We start from the raw sequence: 21361 nt of genomic DNA on the forward strand, positions 1-21361 counted from the left end.
AAACCTCGAAATGATAAATGATGTTCTTAAATATTATGTTAACCAACATTAATCAGTTTTAATGATTTTGTTGTAAGAAATGGAGCAAAGAAACCAGAACATATTAACATTCAGCTGAAAAATCTGAAAGACTGTTTTAGTTATTTAAACACTCAAACTGATTAATCGATTATTAAAATTGTTGATAATTTATTTAGTAATTGATTAATAATATATAATGTATTGCTTTATATATATATTTTTTTTAAAGTAATTTAGTGTTGTCAGACAAGTAAATAAACTGAAGAGACCCGGAAAGAAGATTTAAATATTAACATCTGTTGGTGATGAAGCGTCAGAGCCACAGATAAATGGATCCGAAGTTGATTAGTTAGTTCATAATTGTGTCCACGTTTCAAATTAACTTTGAATCGGCGTGTTTGTTGGGTAATTTATGTGAAGTCTCCACTATGATTAATATCAATAAGATGAGCTATGTTTATTCAAAATTTTAAAAAAATATATTGGCGATATGCGGAACCTTTGGTGTGTAACTCTACGCTGCGGAACTATTTTGGTCATGTACAGGAAGTAGCCAGGGTGACATTTACTGTAAACGAAGGCATGGCTGTGCTGAAGTTGTGAGATCCAGTTCATGTGGAACCGTTATATTTATGTTTAAGTGTGTACATTGAAGGGCAAAATGGCGGTGTGGAGCGTTCGGTGTCTACTTCAGCGGGGAACTCGTCTCGTTTCTCTCCGAGGAGCAGCAGCTGAAAGGTAGCTAATGTTAACTGGCTGGTCAAGATAATGTAAATTCAATGAGTTACAGCTTTTACAATGTAACGGAACAGCAGTGGTTAGTTTTGTAGCCAATGTTTTTATGGTGTCTTATGTTAAAAGTGTCTTTGAGTTGACAACTGACATAGTTTACCATTTTTATTAGGTTAGGTGAGATAGACTTAATTGACCCCACACTGGGGACATTCGCATTGATACAAAGGGTCAGCGGTAGACAAATGAGCAGAGATGGGAATCACAGGGTGCTTCACGATACGTGATACATGTTCCACGATACCAATAATATCACGATACTATTCTGTGATAATCAATATATTGCAAGACAATCATATAGCGAAACATCACGATATCTGTGTAACTAAAGAAAACAAAAATTTCCTCTTCCTGGAGATGAAGATATGATCACCATAGTAATATATTTACATTCTACACAATGTACACCTTGCATTGGGGATTGTACATGAAAATGTGCAGTGACCGAGGATTGTTGCACAGATTTAAACTTAAACAGACGGGATGTATAAACTCATTAATTGATGATCTGTGTCGCTAACTGGTGAATATTGTAAAGCAGTGGCTCTCAAACTTTTTAATACCTAGTACCACCTGAGAAAATAATGAGCTCTTGAAGTAACACCGTTATCGTTATTAATGTTAAAATAAAGTGGTGTAAATAGGCAGAGCAGTCAGCTACTGACTTTTCACGGGAGGCAGATTTATTCCCAATAAGATAATTTGCTCGCTCATCATTGCTCATCATCCTCCTATTCCTCCCATATACTTCACACACACTGGTATAATTAGATTAGATTAAGGTGGAGCAAGAAATATAGTGGCGCTAACTAATATGTTTCATTTTCTACACTCCGGTCGAAATTCCTCATCTCCACTCCAATCACATATCCTGTTATATACAGTAGAACAGTATTTCCATCTTCAAACATAAGAGACCTTTACATGATTAAAGGTCACCTATGTTAGTTCTGTTTTTGACTCGTCATGACATTTTTTTTCCCTAAAATGTCCAAGCTTCCCAAGAAAATATAGACCTGAAAAATGATTGAGTGATGGTTCTCTGAATATCAAGCAGTATTTCAATACCTACCTATTCCACTGACTATTTAAATTATATGAAAAAATTAAATGCAAAGCCAGCCTATTAACATCCTTTAAAGTGACTAACTACATATCTATGTATACTAGTATTATTACTACTACTACTAGTCTATTATTGATTGGATTCAGTGGTATGTATGATATTTTGACGGAAAAATTGTCCTACTTCAGTGTCTCCACCTGATTCCCTGTTTTTGTTCTTTTTCTCTCACACAGTCCCCTCCAGCTGGCGGGTTGTATTCGGACAGTTAAGACCACAACATGGTTTGAGGAACACCTGACAGAAGACAATCAGGAGTACATGAGAAAGAGTATGGCAGAGGAATACAGAAAACAGACTGCTGAAAAGCTTAACCCCCTTAAAGATGAACCCTGGCCACGACAGGAGTGGGCAGAGGGTAAGCGTGACTCTTCCTTGATGGATACTGTATGTATAATATGAGATCATTAAACTAGCTTTTCATTTGCGCTTTTTGTGTCTTTTTATCTGTTTTTCTTCCCAGGGAGTCGAAGAGTTGGCTTAGTGGCTGTAAAGTTGGGGATGGCTCCCATCTGGACGAAAACAGGAGAAAGACACGTAGTAACAATGCTGCAGGTGACGCATACACTTGCACACATCGGTCAATTGTTTTGTTTGCTTGTATTGTGCGTGTGTGTGTAAACATCGCGTTGTCATCGTAAATGGTGGGTGTTTTGATTGTCCTCCATAATGAAATAACCAGCAGGTCAGGATAAGCAGTCAATTAAATCTGATTGCGCCGTGGAGTGCAGAGGAAGAACAGCAAATATTGAACACCTTTGAACTGACCTGCTGGCTTTGCACGAGTCGTACACTTGAAACGATGCGTCAACAAGCTGCAACAGTATGAAAACACATATTTGATAACAGGTTTATTCAGGTCACGTTTCCATCTCATTTACTTGTCTGTCAGTGAAGTAATTGAGAAGCAAACAGTGGGTGTACATACTCTCTAGCTTTATTAATAATGGCATATTGAATAACAACAAACTCCTATTCCAATTTCGGTGAAATGTCAGTCAAACTTTTTTATGCTATTAACATTTGTTTTGGGGCGATACAGAATCTCATCACAATACAGTGATTACGTATAGACCAGCTGTGTATTACAGGTGGAAATGTTGTTTTGTTATATTTGTTGTGGGATGCAAATTGCTATTGTATTGCTATTGTATACCCGTTAATACCGGGCGGGGGGGGCATTTCACTGTTGCACCACACATACTAAGGGCTTAACTGAAGATGTAAATGTGGTAGTAACTGCAGCAATGAGCATTTTACTCCACCACGTTAGCAGAAAACGCACCATAAAGCATCAAGAACATATGTAGTTACATTAACACAACTCACAATTGACACAACACCAGCAATCCCTCTCTCTTGCTCAGCCAAAACATTTTTTTTTTTTTCAGAAGATGAAAACTGAAAACACACGGTTCAATAATGTACTGTCCTCACCATCTTTCTGAAACTTTTATTTCCAGGTGCAAGACTGCCATGTGATAAAGCACTTGTCAAAAGAGGAACATGATGGAAACTCGGCTGCTCTTGTTGTAGGAGGGAAAAACGTGTCACCATTCCATGTAAGAAAATGTTGTCAATAAGATAAAAAAAAAAAACATGTTTTAACTTTTATTAATCTCAGCTTGTCTCTTGCAAAGATATAGTTACGTTTCCTTTAAATTAAATGTGATATTTATTTGTCACCATGAGTTCCCTTGGGCTTCACAGGGCCTCATTTTCCTTGTTAACCATCCTGGTTGACTTCACTGTTTTACTTTAATCACTCACTCACACTACTTTGTTCACTCAATTTTCATAAAACTGCTGACAGACAAACATATAAAAGCATTTACCAGCTAAATAGATTTATAGTTTGCTCAGAAAAATTCACAGGAGAAAATAATTGTTAATAGATTAATTGTAAAATGATTAGTAAAAAAGATGATGATCAATGTTGTATGCTGTACATGTATATAATACAACATTAGTTAATTCTGACCCTCCAAAAAGTGAAGCTTAAATTTTAGAAAACGTGGTTTGACGTAGAAAAGAGTAATTTACTGTTGTCTCTAAATGTTCATTGCAAAAATGTGTGTTGAATTTTTGACGAGAAATTGTAATATGTGAAATGTTGCACGTTTTTTCATGCCAGGATCAGTTCAGAGCAGAGCTTCCACATCTTGTTCACTTGTGCTATTTTGCACAAGGGAACAACACATTCTTGTGTCCTACTCATAGCTGTTTAACAATCTCATTCAAACACTACTTAATTATTCTCGTCACACTTAACACATTTATTGTCATCATTTCGTAAAAAAAATGTGAATTTTGTCATTTCCTTGTCACTGAGCTCATATCAGGCTTCTCAATATGCTAATACAGATCTATAATTCAGGAAATTATACTCACCAGTGACGACTTTTCATCCGAGGCGTCTAAATGGGATGAAAAAGATTTCATTGCTGCGTTTTTCCACAATACAGAGCTCACTTCATTTGAACGTTGTCTGCCGTGCTCTTAATAATATCATTCAGATGCTTATCAGAGCCATTACAATGAAAGCTGAGGTGACGGTGAATACACCCGATTTTTTTCTGATCTCTCTGAATCTGTACTGGCTCCTCCAAAAATAGTGTAGACTAGGGCAAGGTATCGCTATTGATTTCCTAAATCGTTTCAGTTCTGATTCACAAGGTTGTGATTTGATGCAATGTTGAATTATCTATTTTACTTTAAGTTCTAGTTTTGCTTGGTTATAAAAGAGATTTTCACAGAACTACTGCTGCAACTTGTATAAAATATAGCTGTAAATACTAATGTTTACCCCAATATAGTTACGTGAATGCACTTTTTATGTAATATGAATACAGATTTCAAAATATCCAACCTAGAAGTACAACAAACAGTTTGAAGGGATTAAGAAATTGTCTAGCAGAGGGGGCTGTGAGAGCAGTTTGGCCTGCTTCTATGCCATCTTTGCTCATCAGAACAAGGCATAAAGTGATGTTGTGTTGTTTTTTGGTGACAAAGGAGGACACACACAAACTAAACCGTTCTCCCAAGCAAAACAATAAAGACACCAGAGCTTCTGAAAAGTGGTCACACAAGACTGTCACTGTCACATGAGACTTGACTGCAATAGTCTCCCAAGGTTTGTGCAGAGGTTACAGGAAATCGCATACATTAAAAGATTGATTTAAGGATTTTAGATGGCTTTAAAGAAGCTCTGTCTTTAAAAAGAAGAAAAAAAAAGTTAAAGTTAACACTACAGGTAAGTATGAGGAGACATGTAGTCTTTAAATGTCACATCTCTTTAAGATTAAAAGCAAAAGAACGAGAATGGATAAAGCAAGGGGCAATTTATTCATCGAGTCTTCATAGATGCTTGATGCTTTCAGAGTCAAGGTTTCACTTCAGCTGTGAAGCTGTTTTGAATCTTTCAGTGATATCACCCCTCAGTCAGAGTTTGTCAGAGTGAGACGCTTTGTCAGGCTGATTCTGAGTCAACAGTTGGGGAGAGAGAGAGACTCAGAATGACTGGTGGGGCTGAGATGAGAGTGAGCCGCGTGAAAGCAAATGTCAGGCACTCACTGCCAAGTGTGCGTGCGTATTCCTCTGAGTGTAGTTGGCTCCTATACAGGCATGACGGTCCCAGAGTTGATCTTAAAATGCCAAAGTCCAGCTCCTGCTCAATGCTTGTGCTACTTTTTCCACTTATTTTCCTTGTTTCTTAGCATGAAATGCTCTCCTTTTCTTTCCATCTTTTTTTGACTGGCAGAGGTCTGAAGAGCAAATGGAAATGTTCAGGAATGCAGGAGTGCCACCAAAGCAGAAGGTCACCATCTTTAACGTCACAGACAATGCCATTATCAAACCAGGTATACACCTATATGTTACCATCCTTTTTGTTTTACACAAAATAATCTAAATTCTTAGTATGAAAGTTCTTCTTGTCACAAAAATAATGGTGTTTGTTTTGTGTTCAGGCACTCCTCTATATGCAGCACATTTCCGTCCAGGCCAGTTCGTGGATATCACAGCCAAATCGTAAGTACTATGCTGCCACTAATCTGTTGTTTGTGTCCTTTTTCTGCTTCAGCCTCAGATTTTGAAGAAAGATAGTTTTTTATCACATAATCCTCTGTGGCAACAAGTCAACATAGTGCAAAGTAACCTGAAAATATGTCCGTGGATTTACCTTATGTTTATGTGCAGCATTGGTAAAGGGTTCCAAGGCGTGATGAAGCGATGGGGGTTCAAGGGTCAGCCAGCCAGCCACGGCCAGACCAAAACTCACCGTAGGCCAGGAGCTTCTGGACCTGGAGGGGTACAACACACACACACACACACACACACAAACAACATACGATCAATGGCTTCTTCTCTGCGAATGATGTGCACCTTCTGATCTTCTGCTGCTGTAGCCCATCTGTTCTAGGGTTTGAAATGTTGTGTTGTTATTTGAATCACTATTGCCTTTCTCATTTGGGCCTGACCTCTGGCATCAACAAGACATTTTTTGCCCGGACAACTGCTGCTCAACTGGATGTTTTCTCTCCGTCACACCATTCTCTGTAAATCCTAGAGATGGTTGTGTGTAAAAAAAATCCCAGCAGATCAGCAGTTTTCTGAACCTTTCTTTCCCCCCATTCTGATGCTTGGTTTAAAGTTCAGCAAGCATTGTCCATGTCTAGGTAGCATGTCTTGGTAGCCCATGGCCAAGAGCAAAAGGTACTGGGCTTGTAACAGGAAGGTCACTGGTTCAGCCCTGGGATGGGATGCCCCTAAGCAAGGCACCCGATGTCTCATTGCTCTCCATGCTTGTGTGTGTGTTCACTACTGGTGTGTAATAAGGATGGGTTAAGAGGTCAAATCCACTATCACGAATTGAGGTGCATGCAAAAATGACTAATCCTAAATTCTTCTAAATGATTAGCTGCTGCCACGTTATTGGCTGATTAGATAGAGTTAATAAGAGGGGAAACATGGGGTATTTTTAAGAAGTGGACGGTGACTGTGAAGTGCTCCACCAACAGTTAACAGATGTGTGTTCTTCATCCACATCCAGGATCCAGCCAAAGTTTTCAAAGGGAAGAAGATGCCAGGCAAAATGGGGAACGTCTACGTCACAGCTTTCGGTTTGAAGGTACACACGTGTGAGAATACATGCACAGGAGTTATGGTTTTCAACTTCTTTGTCCTTGACTGTAATTTAAGTCAATATTGTCTCATCTCCTCAGATATGGAGGGTCAATACCAAGTACAACGTGCTGTATGTGAACGGATCTGTCCCCGGCCACAAGAACTGCTTACTGAAGGTAAAAAATATTCATATATTTAAGTGCACTGTCTGAAACGTGAAATCAAAGATTGACCCCTCCAGAAAGCCCCGTGTTCTGAGATAAACCGGTGACCTTGTACCTGTAAAATGCAGTCACACCTGCAAGACAGTGTGATCTGTCTTCAGGGACACGGTGCTGGGTCAGCAGTATGTGTGTGTGTGTGTGTTTCTGTGCTGGAATGAGTGTGTGTGTGCGTGTTAATGATGTTAGTAATATCCACAGCATCCATCTCCATCCTCTGCATGCGGTGCTCTCTTGTGTCCTTTTATTTGTTTTGCAGACAAGCATTAATGAATACAAATGTGCATTGCGTTTCAACTAGCTCAGCTGTGTTTAACACACACACACGCATGCATATGAGGACACTGTACATTATAATACCCTAAAGGGCACAGATGCAGTTTTTTACAATTTAAAAAAAATTGTTTGTGTTTATTATTCCCGCAAGGCCTTATATATTTAATGCAAATGAGGGATAGCTTTTTCTTTCTTTTTTTTGTTGAATAAAAATGTGACCGCGTCTGCAACTAAGCTGTCATTATTAATTCATGTGCTCATAATTGTATTGATTGTTTCAGTGCTAATTGGATTACTTAGTGAGTCTCATGGACTCCTAGGGTGTGTAGAAGTGAGGGTGGGGCGGGAGGGGATTAGAGAAGGGTAATGTAGTTTGTGTGGTGACATGAAACAAACATTTGTCTCATAGCCCCTTTTTTCTTTTCTTTTTTTTACAGAATTTAACTTGTTTTACTGGTTCAGTATTGATATTGATTCTGTAAGAGAGACAATCCTTTTAGATTTTGTCCTGATTGATTTACTATAGAGTCAGAAAGCAAAATGGTGAGTCTTTTGATCATTTTTGTTCCATCCTGCTCTGTAGCAGTAGTAGTTTTTCACCTCCCAACAACAGAATGCTGGACATAAGCAGTTTTTTTGACCACATCAGAAATGGAAGTGTGTTTACTGCGTTGTGTGTAAGGCTTTGAATGGCACTCCTAAATCCCTTGTGCTCCTGACGCTTTTGTCGAAACCAAAAGGGAATGTAAACCTGTTTGATAATACATTTTCTGTGGCGTCCTGGTTTTAGCGTATCCTCTGAATCGTGGCGTGTCTTTGTGTGTGTTTCAGGTCAGAGACACTATTCTGCCAACCAGAAGCTCCACACTGATCAACCCTCCTTTCCCAACCTACTTTACTGAAGAGGAAGGTGACCTTGATGAAGACCTGTACGACGGCAACTTGTTTGCTCACACAGAGCCGTCATTAACACTGACCTGACCACACACACGAAAAATGTCACACCGAAATCTGTTAAGTCTGTCTGAATCTTGTAGTAAAGAATAATTCTGTTAACTGCCTTGAACCCTTTTTATTAGTGTGTATGTGTGTGTGTGTGTGTGTGTTTAAGATTTCAGCACACAACCAGTATGTTTGATCCAAGCAGTTATTATGGTCCCTTTCCCCCCCGAAACCATGGAAACTGTTGGAGTGATGATGTTATTTGAGGGTCCCTAAGCAGAGAAAGAAAAAAGGCAATGAAACAAGAACAAGAGAGAGGGAGAGAGGCAGATATGGTGGAGAAACTGGGGGTAGCAGAGATGGATACAATGAGCTGCAGAAAGCTGAGTTAAAGAGTGACGGGAAAAGACAGGCAAGAAGTGGAAGGGTATGGAGGTAGAAATGAATGGGATTGACGTAAAAAGGAAGTACAAAGGAGTATAAAGCAGGGGGGAGCGATGAGGTGCTGAAGGTGAGGAGGGCGGTGAGAGGGAGAGGCAGGGACGGAGGTTGACAAAGGTTGACATTTGTGTCTAAGAGGATAAATGAGGATATTAATGTTGCAGCAGGAACTGCCGGTTGCGACAGACTAAGCGTGAGTTTGGGTCCAGCAGCTGGGGGGCTGACAAATCCCCTTCTGCATCGAATGGACCACTCCTCGTTTTTAGGGGGCCATAAATAAATGAAAAGGAAGTCTTCCAAAGTGTTCTGCTCTTATTTAGTGTAAAAACATCCCGTGTGATTTTTACTTCTTGCCTCTGCTGGTGTCTGCTCTGTATCTGCTGCGTAATTGACAAGGAAGAACAAGGCTCTTGTTTTGAGATATTGACACGAAGGCAGTGATGCCTCACAGGGAACCCTGCCAGCTACAGCAGCACACACACACAAAAGCAGTGATGCATTCTCCCTAATTGAAACGGCAACAACAGCTACTTAACACGGGGGGGGGGAAAGTGTAGCACACGCTTGATAAAACGATGCAAGGTGATGGTGCAGTTTGTGTCAAACTATGTCCCACTCTATATTACATGCCACAGCTTGTACTGTAGGTCCACGAGGCAACAGCAGGTTTCTTTGAAATGGTAATGATATCATTTCAAAGTCCTGCTCCGTGGAGCCTGCACATCATCATGCTCCTGTGGGGGTGGACAAGAGGAGAGCAGGGAGAAGATGCAGGATGAGGAGGGAGCCTTTGTCTTTGTGGAAGCAGCAGAGCAGAAAGAAAAGATGATGAAGCTCGGCTTTGTTTTCGTAGCCGTGGCTGTTTCCTCTGACTTTTATCACACTCGCACTCCAGCTGAGGACAGGGTGTGAATCACCGTGTGAGGAACAGTTAACTTCCTCTGTGTGTGTGTGTGTAGGTTTGTCAGTTTGAGCACTTTGAACACAAATTGAATGGATTGAAGTGAATCACTCAAACTGTACATCTTTGAGGTTTGAGATGGATCAATGGATTAATTGGAATCTTATGTCGACGTCTGGGAAGTTGCTCCAAATTTCCGACCTGAGCTGTATTCTAGTCAAAACAAGGGTCTCAATCTCAAATGACCTAGGGGCCACAGAGTGTCTAGTTTGGTCCATAGGGGGTCAGTCAAGTGAAAAAAAAATTAAGTTTGAGAAAAAAAAGACATTGAAATAATATTTCTGATGATATTTCACATGACTTTTGTCATGACCTTTGTCAGCTGGGATTGGCACCAGCGACCCCTGTATGACCCTCATGTGGAAGATAAAGTGGTAGAAGGTGAATGAATGAAGGGTTTGTTTTGATGTGGAACGCTAAAAAGCTTGCAATATAAACACAGTTATGGTGCAAAATGATTCCATACGGGACCATACAGAAATATGGTCTTGATATTACGTGGTGGGCTGCATGGAATTGATTGGCTTGAGACCTGAGCTGGAACACATTAACATCACTCTGCCAGCACCAGCAAACAGGTTAGACTTTGACTGAAAATATGAATCTGCTTGAAAATTATGTTGGTTCTGCAGTTTGAATGGATAAGTGCTTCTTGCCCCTGGCCTCAGTCGGGTCTGACAGTTTTTTCAAATGAAGGATGCGGCATTCAAATAATATTACGTCATTTCTGACCACACAGAGGCAGAATAATTACATCACCAACAGATCCCTGGATTATAATGCACTAGAGGAAGCGTCAGAGGGTGGTCAATGTCATTTGGCCATTTAAAACTGTACTCACCTGGTATTAATGTCTGAACGGGATGAAGAGCCGCATCGCTGGACTCTCGCAGAGAACGGAGTTATCAGTGGTCGGTCTTCCTGAATGAAAGTGCCGTCTGCAAAGCAAAAAGCACAACAACAGAGACGTCAGGGGAACTAAAATGAGCACATTAGACACGATTCACTGGACACTGCGCTTCCTTTAAATGTGACTTCAGTGCAAAAAACAGTCAGACAGACAAATGTGAGACAAGAAATGGTAAACAATAATGAAAAAAGATACAGAAATGCATTTTGTGTTGCTTTGTTGAAAAGATGTGCGCATCAGTGGAGAAATAAGAATCTCTATGTGATGTGTTTATGTTTGAAAACATGTCATAACATCGGTGTGTTGTAATGTGTGTTTTGTGTTAAAAGCAAGATGGTTAAAGAGACTAGCAGTTAATTAACTATATTATATTTACATTAGATCGAAGAATAAATGAATCTACAAATAATATGTCTTGGGGCCGCATAATGGAGTGGCGGTTGGCATCGTTGCCTCAGAGCAAAAGGGGCAAAATATGTTTGATTTGTTCGGTCCATGTAAAAAAGACAGTTGAGTAAAAGTACAGTATCTTACCAGAAAATGACTATTAAGGTATTAAAAAAAGTGAGGAGTTAGGATTGAGCCATGGTGACTCAGTGGTACAACAAATTGTCTTTCAACTGGAAGGTTGTAAATTCAATTCCTGGCTCTGCTAGTCTATATGTGTCCTTGAGCAAAACACTTAACCCCATGTTGAATGGGCGAATGGCAAAACTATAGTGTAAAGCAACTCATCAAGACGAGAAAAGATCTATATAAATACAGACTATTACCAACTCTTCTTTTTCTGATTTTATTTGGTAGTAATGAGTCACAAAGATAGTTAGAAGAGGAAAAGTGGAGTAAAAGTTGGTAGAAATATAAATAACAAAGTACAGATATGTAAATTATTTAAGTACAGTCACAAAGTATTTGTACTTCACAACACTTGACTTTGGTTTTATTGTCAACCTAAACCCAAAGTTATTCAGTTCACCCGAGATGCCGTCTTCACAGAGACTGTGTTGGGCTTTGTCTCCAAAAAATAGGCAGATGAGTTTCTGAGCAGTGAGAGCAATAAACTAATCTAAGACGACATGACGCTCATACAAGCCTCCTCAGTGCAGGCGTAAACACAAGTCAGCACTCCATGGAAAATACACAAGTTTGCAAATCTTCAGATGACTCCCCACCTCAACCGTCCAACTGTCTTTGTATCGGATCCTTAAATGCATTTACATTTGCTAATGAGAGGGAGCACCTCGACTTTTGGGCTGGGGGAAATAACTAGGAGTGTGTGATAGAAGGTCGATTTCAGATTGTGATGCCAGTCTGACATGATGGATCTACTGCTCTGCTTCTGCTGGCTCAACACATGAGATTGGATATCCATTAGTGAAGAGGACGGACGGACACACACACACACACACACACACACACACACACACACAGCATCTCACCAATGGCTTTGCACGTACACCCACATTCTTTTATTACCTCCTTAGCAAGCACAGATGCTACATCCAAGAGTGGTCAGCACTTATGTTGCTGCATTTCTGCACAAAAAGTGACCAGCAGAGGAAGATACACACACACACAAACACACACACACACACACACACACTGTGTGTGTGTGTGCCTACCAATATGAATTATTGAGTGTGTTATTTGAGGGACAGCTGGCTGTTGAACACATTAACTCCCTGAGTGAGACAGCCAGTTAGGAGACAAACGGCAGCAAGTCACTAAACAGGAGAGGAAGAGGAGGAAATGAAAGACAATATTGTAATTTCACACAGTAGTGTTATTGTGGTTGTGAGAGCGCACGCACACGCCGTCACAGTCTGCAAATAGATGTGTCTGAGTGACATTTGAAGTTTTTACTACAGTGGCAATGTTTTTTTGGACTCAATGTAATGTTCCCTTTCTGTCATGGCACATTTTTTTTTCCCCCAAAGAGAGAGAGAGAAAGAGTGTGGCTCAGTTGCGCTACATATTCCAGGCTTTTCACGGCAACTCATTACTCATTATTATGTGTTTGTGTTGATTTTGTCGAGCATGATTTAGTTCAATAACAGGCCTTTTATCAGGGCTAAATGGGAAAAGACAGAAGCACCCCACTAGTTTGCACCACTATCACCGCACATCCCTCTAAGCCTCTCTGCCGGTGGTCCTGCTGTGCCGAGCCCCTCCCAGGGGTGCAAACCTGCCTCACATGAGAAATGTGTGTGTGTGTGATGCCTCCTGCCCATGTTGGTAAATTTGGGTTCCTTCCTTCCAGCACCACTGCATGAGGGCAGGGTGCAGCCTTTGGGTCCCAACCTTCTTCACAGGTGTTCCTATCCTGCCTCCAGATATGATATGTGTGTGTGTACCTGGTATTCCTTATGTTGTGGGGACCTAAATCTGTTTACACACTCACATTATGGGGACTTGTCTTCCTTATGGGGACAAGAATCAAGTCCAACATAATGTAGGTTAGTGTGAAGTCTCCATGAAATTAATGTAAGTCCCTGCAATGTCCTCTGAAGTCATGGAAACCAGACTATGAATGTATGTGTGTGTGTGTGTGTGTTCATTTGTATTTGTGCCTCTTCAGCTGCATCTCTGGCATAAACACTGACCTTGTCAGGACCAGTAGTCCTCGTGAAGACTAAAACCTGGTCCTAATGAGGCAAATAAGGATTATTTCTGAGGAACTGGTTAGGGCACATTTGAATTGGGGTTAGGTTGAGGTTAAGCATGGTTATGGTTACTGTCCAAATGGGTGGAAGTCAAAGTGACTTCCTTAAATAATCCTTAAATAGGACACAAGTGTGTGTCTGTGTATCTTTGTGTGTGTGTTCTTGTATGGGTATCTTTGTAAGGACCAAAAAAATGTTTTTTTGGAGGGTTAAGACTTGACCTTAATTGAGTTTAGGTTAAGGCATTTAGTGGTGATGGTTAAGGTAAGGGGCTCAGGAAGGCCTTATGTCTATATGAGTGTCCTCACAACGAATGCTGCGCAAACGTGTGTGTGTGTGTGTGTGTGTGTGTGCATGTCCCACTTTGCACTCACTCTCACACTTTCCCCTCAATTAAAGCTTATACCTTAGATCTGAGACATCTCCATGGTAACAAGGACCAATTGAGGAACAAAAAAGCAGACATTTGAATCAGGGACAAAAATAAGGGGAAGGTTTGGGAGCTCTGTTCATCATAGTTGTGTCTACATATTTGCCACAAGCCCCTCAATTCTTCCACTCACAGGGGAGCAAAGGGATTCAACGCACCATTAGAGGTTCAAAATGTCTGCAATGATGCTTTGACTTCAGCTGCACGGGCACACTCTTGCAGAAGTGTGCATTATTCTCTGGGACTTAAATGAGGCGTGCTGCGGCTGCGAGGTAAATGTCAGTGGTTTTCAGCCGGAAACCTTCGCCACAAGAATGTGACCACGGGACGTCGAGTAAATCAATGTGGAAACCAAGGGAGCGGCTGAGGGAGGGAGGTGAAGAGAGGGCGAAGTTATCACAGGTGAAAACAAAATGACAGGAGCAAAAAAGGACAAGAGGAAGAAAAAGGAGACTGATTGTTGGATTGAGGGTTGTCATTTTCTGTGGGTGCACATTTGTGCTGCAACAAATCCTCAACATATGTCAGAGTGTGGCTCATAGCCCCAAAACCCCTTAGGTACTTCTAATTATGAGTGTACAACACACATATGGTCTATGTAAATAAAGTAAATGTCACTCTGGAATTATTTATAGGGTAAACACATTTCATAAATTTAAAGGTCCAATGTATAACACCTAGGAGGGTTTATTAGCAGAAACTGATTATGTTACCCATAAATATGTTTTGTGTAAGTGCATTATTGTCCTCAGAATAAAGTTTTTGTTCTGTAGGCAATGACCTTGCTTTACAGAGCAGCCAAAGTGTGCATTTCACACATAAACACTATATATAAATGGATGTAGTTCAGAAATCAGAAAGTAAAATATATTGAATAGCATCCAGGTGGGGTGAATGGAGTGTAAGTCTATAGGAAAACGAGTCATAGTCCTACTTTAATTGTCTTATGGCTGCTCCCTCTCTAGGGGTCACCACAGCTGATGATTCACACATTTGATCTGGCAACTCCGGGCTTGGGTTTCTACACAAGGAGCATTTAGTGTCCAATTAACAATGAGCGATCGGTACTTTGCTTAGCTAAGTTCTCTTTCCGCTTGGCTATGGGCTGTGCCAATCGTGCTCCTATACTTAATGCCCAATCGTAACTTTGGGGCTTAATTCTATAGAACGTGAGGTCTATTTAGTAAATGATACGACCATTTAGAGGTAAATAGACAAGGAAGCGCAGCACATATGAGTGACAGCTGCTGTTGTCCAACACAAGCTGGACGCCTGTGAACTTAAACGTCAACAAAATGGTGGTTCAGAGTCTTAAGGGTAACCAGTCGCCATTTGGGGTCAATATTTTGAAGCAGACCTTTAATATGCAAATAAAGGTCACTTTCTGTTAAGTGGAAATTGCCGTCGTTTTCCTTATGTGCCTGATAAATGGAGGAGTCCTATCTGGATGGATGGATAGATAGATGGATAGATGGATCGATGGATAGACCTTAAGCTCAACAGTGTTTTGTGATTCAAGTCTAACGGCCCTTTTATGTTCTTTTATGCACACGCACTCATTCAAAATAAAGACACATTCACATTTCTGAATAGAAAGTCATTTTTTGCCCAACTCTCTCTTAAAGACAGCGAGAGAGGGCAATTTACAAAAGCATCAGCACAAAGAGAGAGAAAAAGTCAGACATTGAGGGTCTTTGAACACTGCAAAGAATAAAATGAATTTAACCTTAAAAATGTACACCCCACACCGGCGCGTCTATGTGAACAGCAGATGCTTTGACTGTAAACGACTATTGATCACGAGAATCACCCAAAGATACAATATTATTGTTTCTTTGCTCACTGAACCTTAGTTCTGAGGAAGTTTAGGGTTAAGATTTGGAGTTGGTTAGGTTTAGACATCAACTGCTTACAGTTAACACTTTGTTCAGGCTGTTCAAATGAATGGAAGGATAACTGCACAAACACACAGGAGACACTTCATCAGCCTTAACCATCACAACTAAATGCTTTAACCCTAAATCCAGGTCATCACACTCACAAGGCCACCGCTTCCCAAGACAACCTCACTTTTCCTTCCCGTGCTGTAAACAGATTTCTGGGTATATGAGTATATCTCTGCAATTACACGCTCCATGTGAATAATCTTGGCATCAACAATAAAGATAACACTTGTGAGGTTCCATCAGAGTAAATGCAGATGGAACCCAGCATAAATGAAGGATTTGTTGTTTCCCCCTCTCGCCTAAAAAAATATTGCATTTTAATCGACACAACAGAGTTCACATAGTTACACAGACACACACGCATGCACACACACACCTGTGCTCTATCCCAGGACTCATTTTCTCTGCACAGATTCTATGATTCCCCCTGAGTTCACCAAAGATCACCCAGATATACATCTGCATGATATCACAGCATCACGTGGAATCTGCTCACACCGCTTGTCCACACACGCGTGCACGCACACAGGCGCACGCACACACACACATACAGTGAATGCTAATGAAGATGCACATCAGAGATCTCATAGAGCCTGCTGGTCTTTTCTATCTGTGTGTACAGTAGCACAGCAAGATGGACTGTGGTGCAAGGCTGCCACTCAGTGGTTCCTGCAGAAGCTGCACACACACAAACACACAGAGAGGGGAGTGAGACAGGAAGGAGAGGAGGTTGTACAAGGTGACATCTCAGAGGAATCAAGTTGTGTTGCTGCCTTTACAAACAAGTCAGACTTTCTGCTGATCAAAACAGAGACTATGGACAGTAGAGATGTGCAGTAAAGTCTTTCAGCCTCTGTGGCACATCATGAGAGCACATATTCATGAAACAGACTCTTTACTTCTTTATTAAATATTGTTACTGACAATATTCTAAATACACACACTGGCCACTTTATTCGGTACATCCAAGCAGTCGAAAGCAGCGACTCAGTGCATAGAGAAGACGTGGTCAAGACAACCTGCTGAAAACAAGCATCACAACCGATATACATTTTTGAATAAAGTGACTTTCGCATGGTTGTTGGTGCCACGTGGCCTTGGTTGGCAGCAGTTCTCTGGGTGAAAATACCTCAATGATGTCAGATTTAGTTGATCAACAGGCAACAGTTACTCAATAAACACGTGTTATACAAGCAAGGGATGCGAAATACTCACAAACCCTGAAGCAGAGGGACCGCAGCAGCAGAAGATCACACTCCTGCCACTTTTAACATATGCACTGTGTACCTGATAAAGTGGCTGGTGTGTGTGTGTGTGTACTCTTGAGCATTCATGTCTTGCAGGAACTTAAGTCTTGCTGACAAATGATCACAGCGTGTACTCATAAAATGACACCCTGCTCAGATAAGAGCAGAAAAAGGTTTGCAGGCTGATTTTCCAGATTTGTGGTTGCTACATTACTTTCTCTAAAGCATTTGCTGTGAAGTGTGACACAATAAATAGTCTCAGTGGCAGCGGCAGTGCAGGTAGATGTCTCAACAGTGTCAAGTGTTCTATTTATTTCTTTATTACGGCTACATTTTTATTTTTTTTTACTCCGGGCCAGAAAGAGATTCACTGAACATTTCTGAGCACAAACTACTTTCACCATCTCTTCAAAATGAAACTGTATTATCTTCTGTGTCCTTGAAGGAAGAAAAATGGGGGATCTCTTGATGCTACAGCTAAATTAAAGCCTCAAAGAATCATCCCTGACAAGTGAGGACACACTGAGGACATGCAGTGAGATCCTTGCAGGTGGAGCAGCACAGGAGAGCTCTTCAGCGGCCCCCCCGAGTGTCCGATATTGCACTTTAAAACCTTAGTTACTCTTATTCACGTCAACACAGCTTATTCATGATGAATGAGAGCAGCAGGAAGGATGACTTCACCTTCACCTGATACATTTGGGACAAGAATAGAAACCACCATAGAGTAGGTCACCTGAGAATACTCTTAAAGGTTTAAACATTTTCTTTTTTACTATACACTGCCTGGAGTAAACAAGGATGCAGGCTTCAGGAGATCACAGCTGCAGGTAAACTAACTGAAATAATGGACTTGTCTCTGCTCTGCCCCGAGATGAGATTAACATGATTTTACACCAAAGAGGAATGAAGTGGTGCTCATGTATTATAAATAATAAATCACCAATATGTGCCAGAGAAAGTCACTGAAAGGAAATAACACATCCTCATTCTACTGCTTCAGCTACACGGACACTTTGTATCATTAACGTGCTTCATCTGCCAAAATGAAATTTAATTTATTTGTTTGTTCATTCTGTTACATCACACACACACACAACAGTCATCACAGGCACATTTTCTTCTCATTTTCTTAAGTACTTGTTTGTTTTCCGCTCCATAGTTAAACGTCTCATGCTTCTGTGAAGGTCACACTAATTCAAAAGCAATTGTCCATTGAAATCCCCTGCTGTTTTCCAATACAATGCAGGCCCTATTTCTAACACAAGGCTATGTGAAAGATCAAAAAAATCTTCTGGGGCACAAGCCAATGATGCTTTATAATCACTAATTAGACTCAAAGTGTCATTGGTTATAGATACAGAAAAAAAGCTGGGCAAGTTTTTCCACACAGAAAGTGCTTGTAATCTTTACTCAGGCTATTTCTAAGTAATATTTACTTACTAGAACCACTTATTTTTTAGGAAAAATACACAAGTAAATTGCACTGGCAATACTCACCTATAGCTTGTAACTTTCACTCAGATTACCATTGCATCTAATTACAAAACCCAAGTAAACATTGCTGATGTTCCTATGTGTTTCTCACTCATCTTTTCTTTGTTATATTCTATATAATTAAGTAATATTTATTATGAATGTTTTAGTTAATATTACTTGAATTATGTCAATATTTTAACTATTCTATTAAATAATTCAATATTTTCTAAAAACAAATATTTGCAGCTTAAGGGATGTTTGAAAGACACTTTTATTTCACATTTGAAATGACAGATATTTAAAATATCTCCATAACCACAAACACATGGCCATAGAACTTATTACTAGCGCAAATTTCAAAACAGTACATACATCAAGGGAGTTCAGAAACCATTATAAAGCTCAAAAGTAAGGAAACTAATACAGTGTTACAGTTGACTTTTCCCTTCAAATTCTGTAATTCCATCAATTGGGCTCTATTACAAACTTCAAAAGACTGAAGCTTTCACTTCCTCATTTTATAGGCAAAAGTTAATTGAAAAAAATCCTCAAAGTTTCAACCAATCAGTTAGCTGGCCTTCGCAGGGAAACTCAGCATGCACTGTCCACTTTCTCCTAATCAACGTTCTGAACAGTAAAGAATATATACATCAACTCTGTCCATTAACAGTTGCAATCACTACCTTTGCATACATTCTCAGGATGTTCAGGACAGAAAGTGAGCAACACTTGAAATCACTGTCAGAAAATGTACTCAAAATAAAAATAACACTGGTGCTTTCATTTTCTTGTGGAGAGACTGGACATTCTCAGGGTGTGTCAGTCGTTGAGTCCAAATTAGCAGTCAGAAGGTCCTATGTTCTGTAAAAAAAAGTTATCTATATGCTTTTCACCTAATTTCTACTAACTCAAGGATGCACATGGGTTAGGGTTATATTTCCTTTTTTTTTTTAAATTTACATATATGGCCCTTTGATGGACAGGTGAACTGTCCAGGGTTTACCCCGCCCATCGCCCTATGTCAGATGAGATTGGCACAGCACTCCCCGCAACCCTCAGAGGATAAAGCGGTAGAAAATGGATGGATGGATATTACAAATTAGGTGTATTTTATTTTGTAATATTACCTGTATGGCCAGGTGTCTTGCTTTTGTGGTCCTAAGTAGTTACTATTGTGCATACAAAGGCTGATGCTCCTCGTGTTCTTGAAGACTGTTGTGACTTCCTGTTCAAGTCTAAAAGGAAAACAGAAATGTAGCAGTGACTGACTTTACATAATGCTGTGGTGACATTTTCATCAAACAACAGAAAGTTACACTTTCAATATAATAATTACATAACTAATAACATAACCTGCTGGTGAGACCAGGGTAACTGCTGGTGTATGTTTTGTGATATTGTTGTTATAATACAGTTTACAAGGGGAAAGTCATTGAAAGTAGTTTATAATGAATTTAAGAATAAGTGAAAACAGTTCTTCAAATTGATAGTTTAGACAGCAGCAATCAATAGATATGCATTATGTTTTTGACTACCATGCATAAAATGTACATTTTGAATAAATTAAATTGATTAGATAGATACTTTATTGTTGCCATTTGCAGACGGTCCCTGAACACCTGACTCACAGACAAACGCATTCCTCCAGCAGTTATGGCTCCCACAGAGTCTACCATCCTGAGCCACCCTGTGAGCGACGCTGACCCGCGCCCACTGTCCGCGAAAGTTTGAGGTTTCATGGTCCAGTGTACCGTGTCAGCTCGGTGTCGCATTTAAAACAGGTCATGTGAAGACTTGAGTTTAACTGAGTGCGTGCACATGGAGACCGCGCGGTCGACGGCACTGAGTACGCGCATCATTTTTTTCAAATGACATCTCATGACAGCGGTGCGAAAACGTTTATGACAGCAATTATTTCCGTGATCGTTTTAATGTGTTCACAAATACACAAATTAACTCAAGTCTATTGTATCAGTATCAATAACTGAAAATTTCAAAGGACAACTTCAGTGACTTGTAACGGTCGAATGGTGGAGGGGTGGGAAGGGGGGTCAACAGTGCTGGCCGCACAACTTTTCCTTACTTCTGTAAAACGCGTATCGTATAACAATGAAATGCACTCGTTCCAGCCAGCAGCATATTTACAACATCCAGCTTTGATAAAACCATGACCTCATGTAACGGGGGCGAAAAGGACATACCTCGTGCCAGCAAAGTTAGTTAGCTAGTTAGCTAGCTACCAGGAAAATACACTAATTGCTAGCGCCGCAGCCGCTTTCAGTGCGGAGAACCTGGGCCTAGGTCTGCCAACAGGAACGTAAAAAGTTTGTTGTTTCACTTAAAGCTTACCTTTATGGTTCCATATTCACATTCCGTCTCAGTCAAACTCTGCCAACCAAGTCGAGATATGGAACACGCACGTGTAGTTCGTGTCTGGTCGTGAAAGACCGCTGAAATGCGGGGCGGGGCTTTGAGGTCATGCTCCGAATGCAGAAAAGGTTGCCAGATTCACTGATTGAGTGACAACTCAATTACATTTTATTTGGAAATATCAACTAATTAAGCCAATGAACTGGTTTAGTGAAAATTACTTGGATGGAGGGATCCAATTTACATAAATAACTGAGGACACATGATTACAAATAATCACCAAGTAATGCACTACATGAAAAACTAATTCAAATTAAAAAAATTAAAAAAAACAAATTTGTATGTTTTGTGGAATTTATATAGATAATTGAAATAATACAGTGTGTGGACAGACACACAAATCCAGGTTACTGAT

At 40.2% G+C, this 21361-nt stretch overlaps 1 protein-coding gene and 1 long non-coding RNA gene across 2 annotated transcripts; one reads left to right on the plus strand and one right to left on the minus strand.

Annotated features, from left to right (window-relative positions):
- The first annotated feature begins 554 nt into the window (after positions 1–554).
- mrpl3 (mitochondrial ribosomal protein L3) lies at positions 555–8613 on the plus strand. The gene is made up of 10 exons (XM_044052887.1): positions 555–759; positions 2113–2294; positions 2400–2491; positions 3400–3498; positions 5697–5796; positions 5905–5965; positions 6134–6245; positions 6987–7064; positions 7159–7236; positions 8389–8613. Exons 1-10 carry the CDS (start codon positions 683–685, stop codon positions 8536–8538), a joined length of 1029 nt encoding a protein of 342 aa, XP_043908822.1. The 5' UTR covers positions 555–682; the 3' UTR covers positions 8539–8613.
- Positions 8614–10747: 2134 nt separating this feature from the next.
- On the minus strand, positions 10748–21224 carry LOC122786761. The gene is made up of 3 exons (XR_006362483.1): positions 20926–21224; positions 19704–19811; positions 10748–10839 (listed from the first exon to the last, which is right to left on the minus strand). It is a non-coding gene; the product is annotated as an uncharacterized LOC122786761 (long non-coding RNA).
- Positions 21225–21361: the final 137 nt, after the last annotated feature.

Source organism: Solea senegalensis, linkage group LG20, assembly GCF_019176455.1.
Source record: "Solea senegalensis isolate Sse05_10M linkage group LG20, IFAPA_SoseM_1, whole genome shotgun sequence".
NCBI lineage: Eukaryota > Metazoa > Chordata > Actinopteri > Pleuronectiformes > Soleidae > Solea > Solea senegalensis.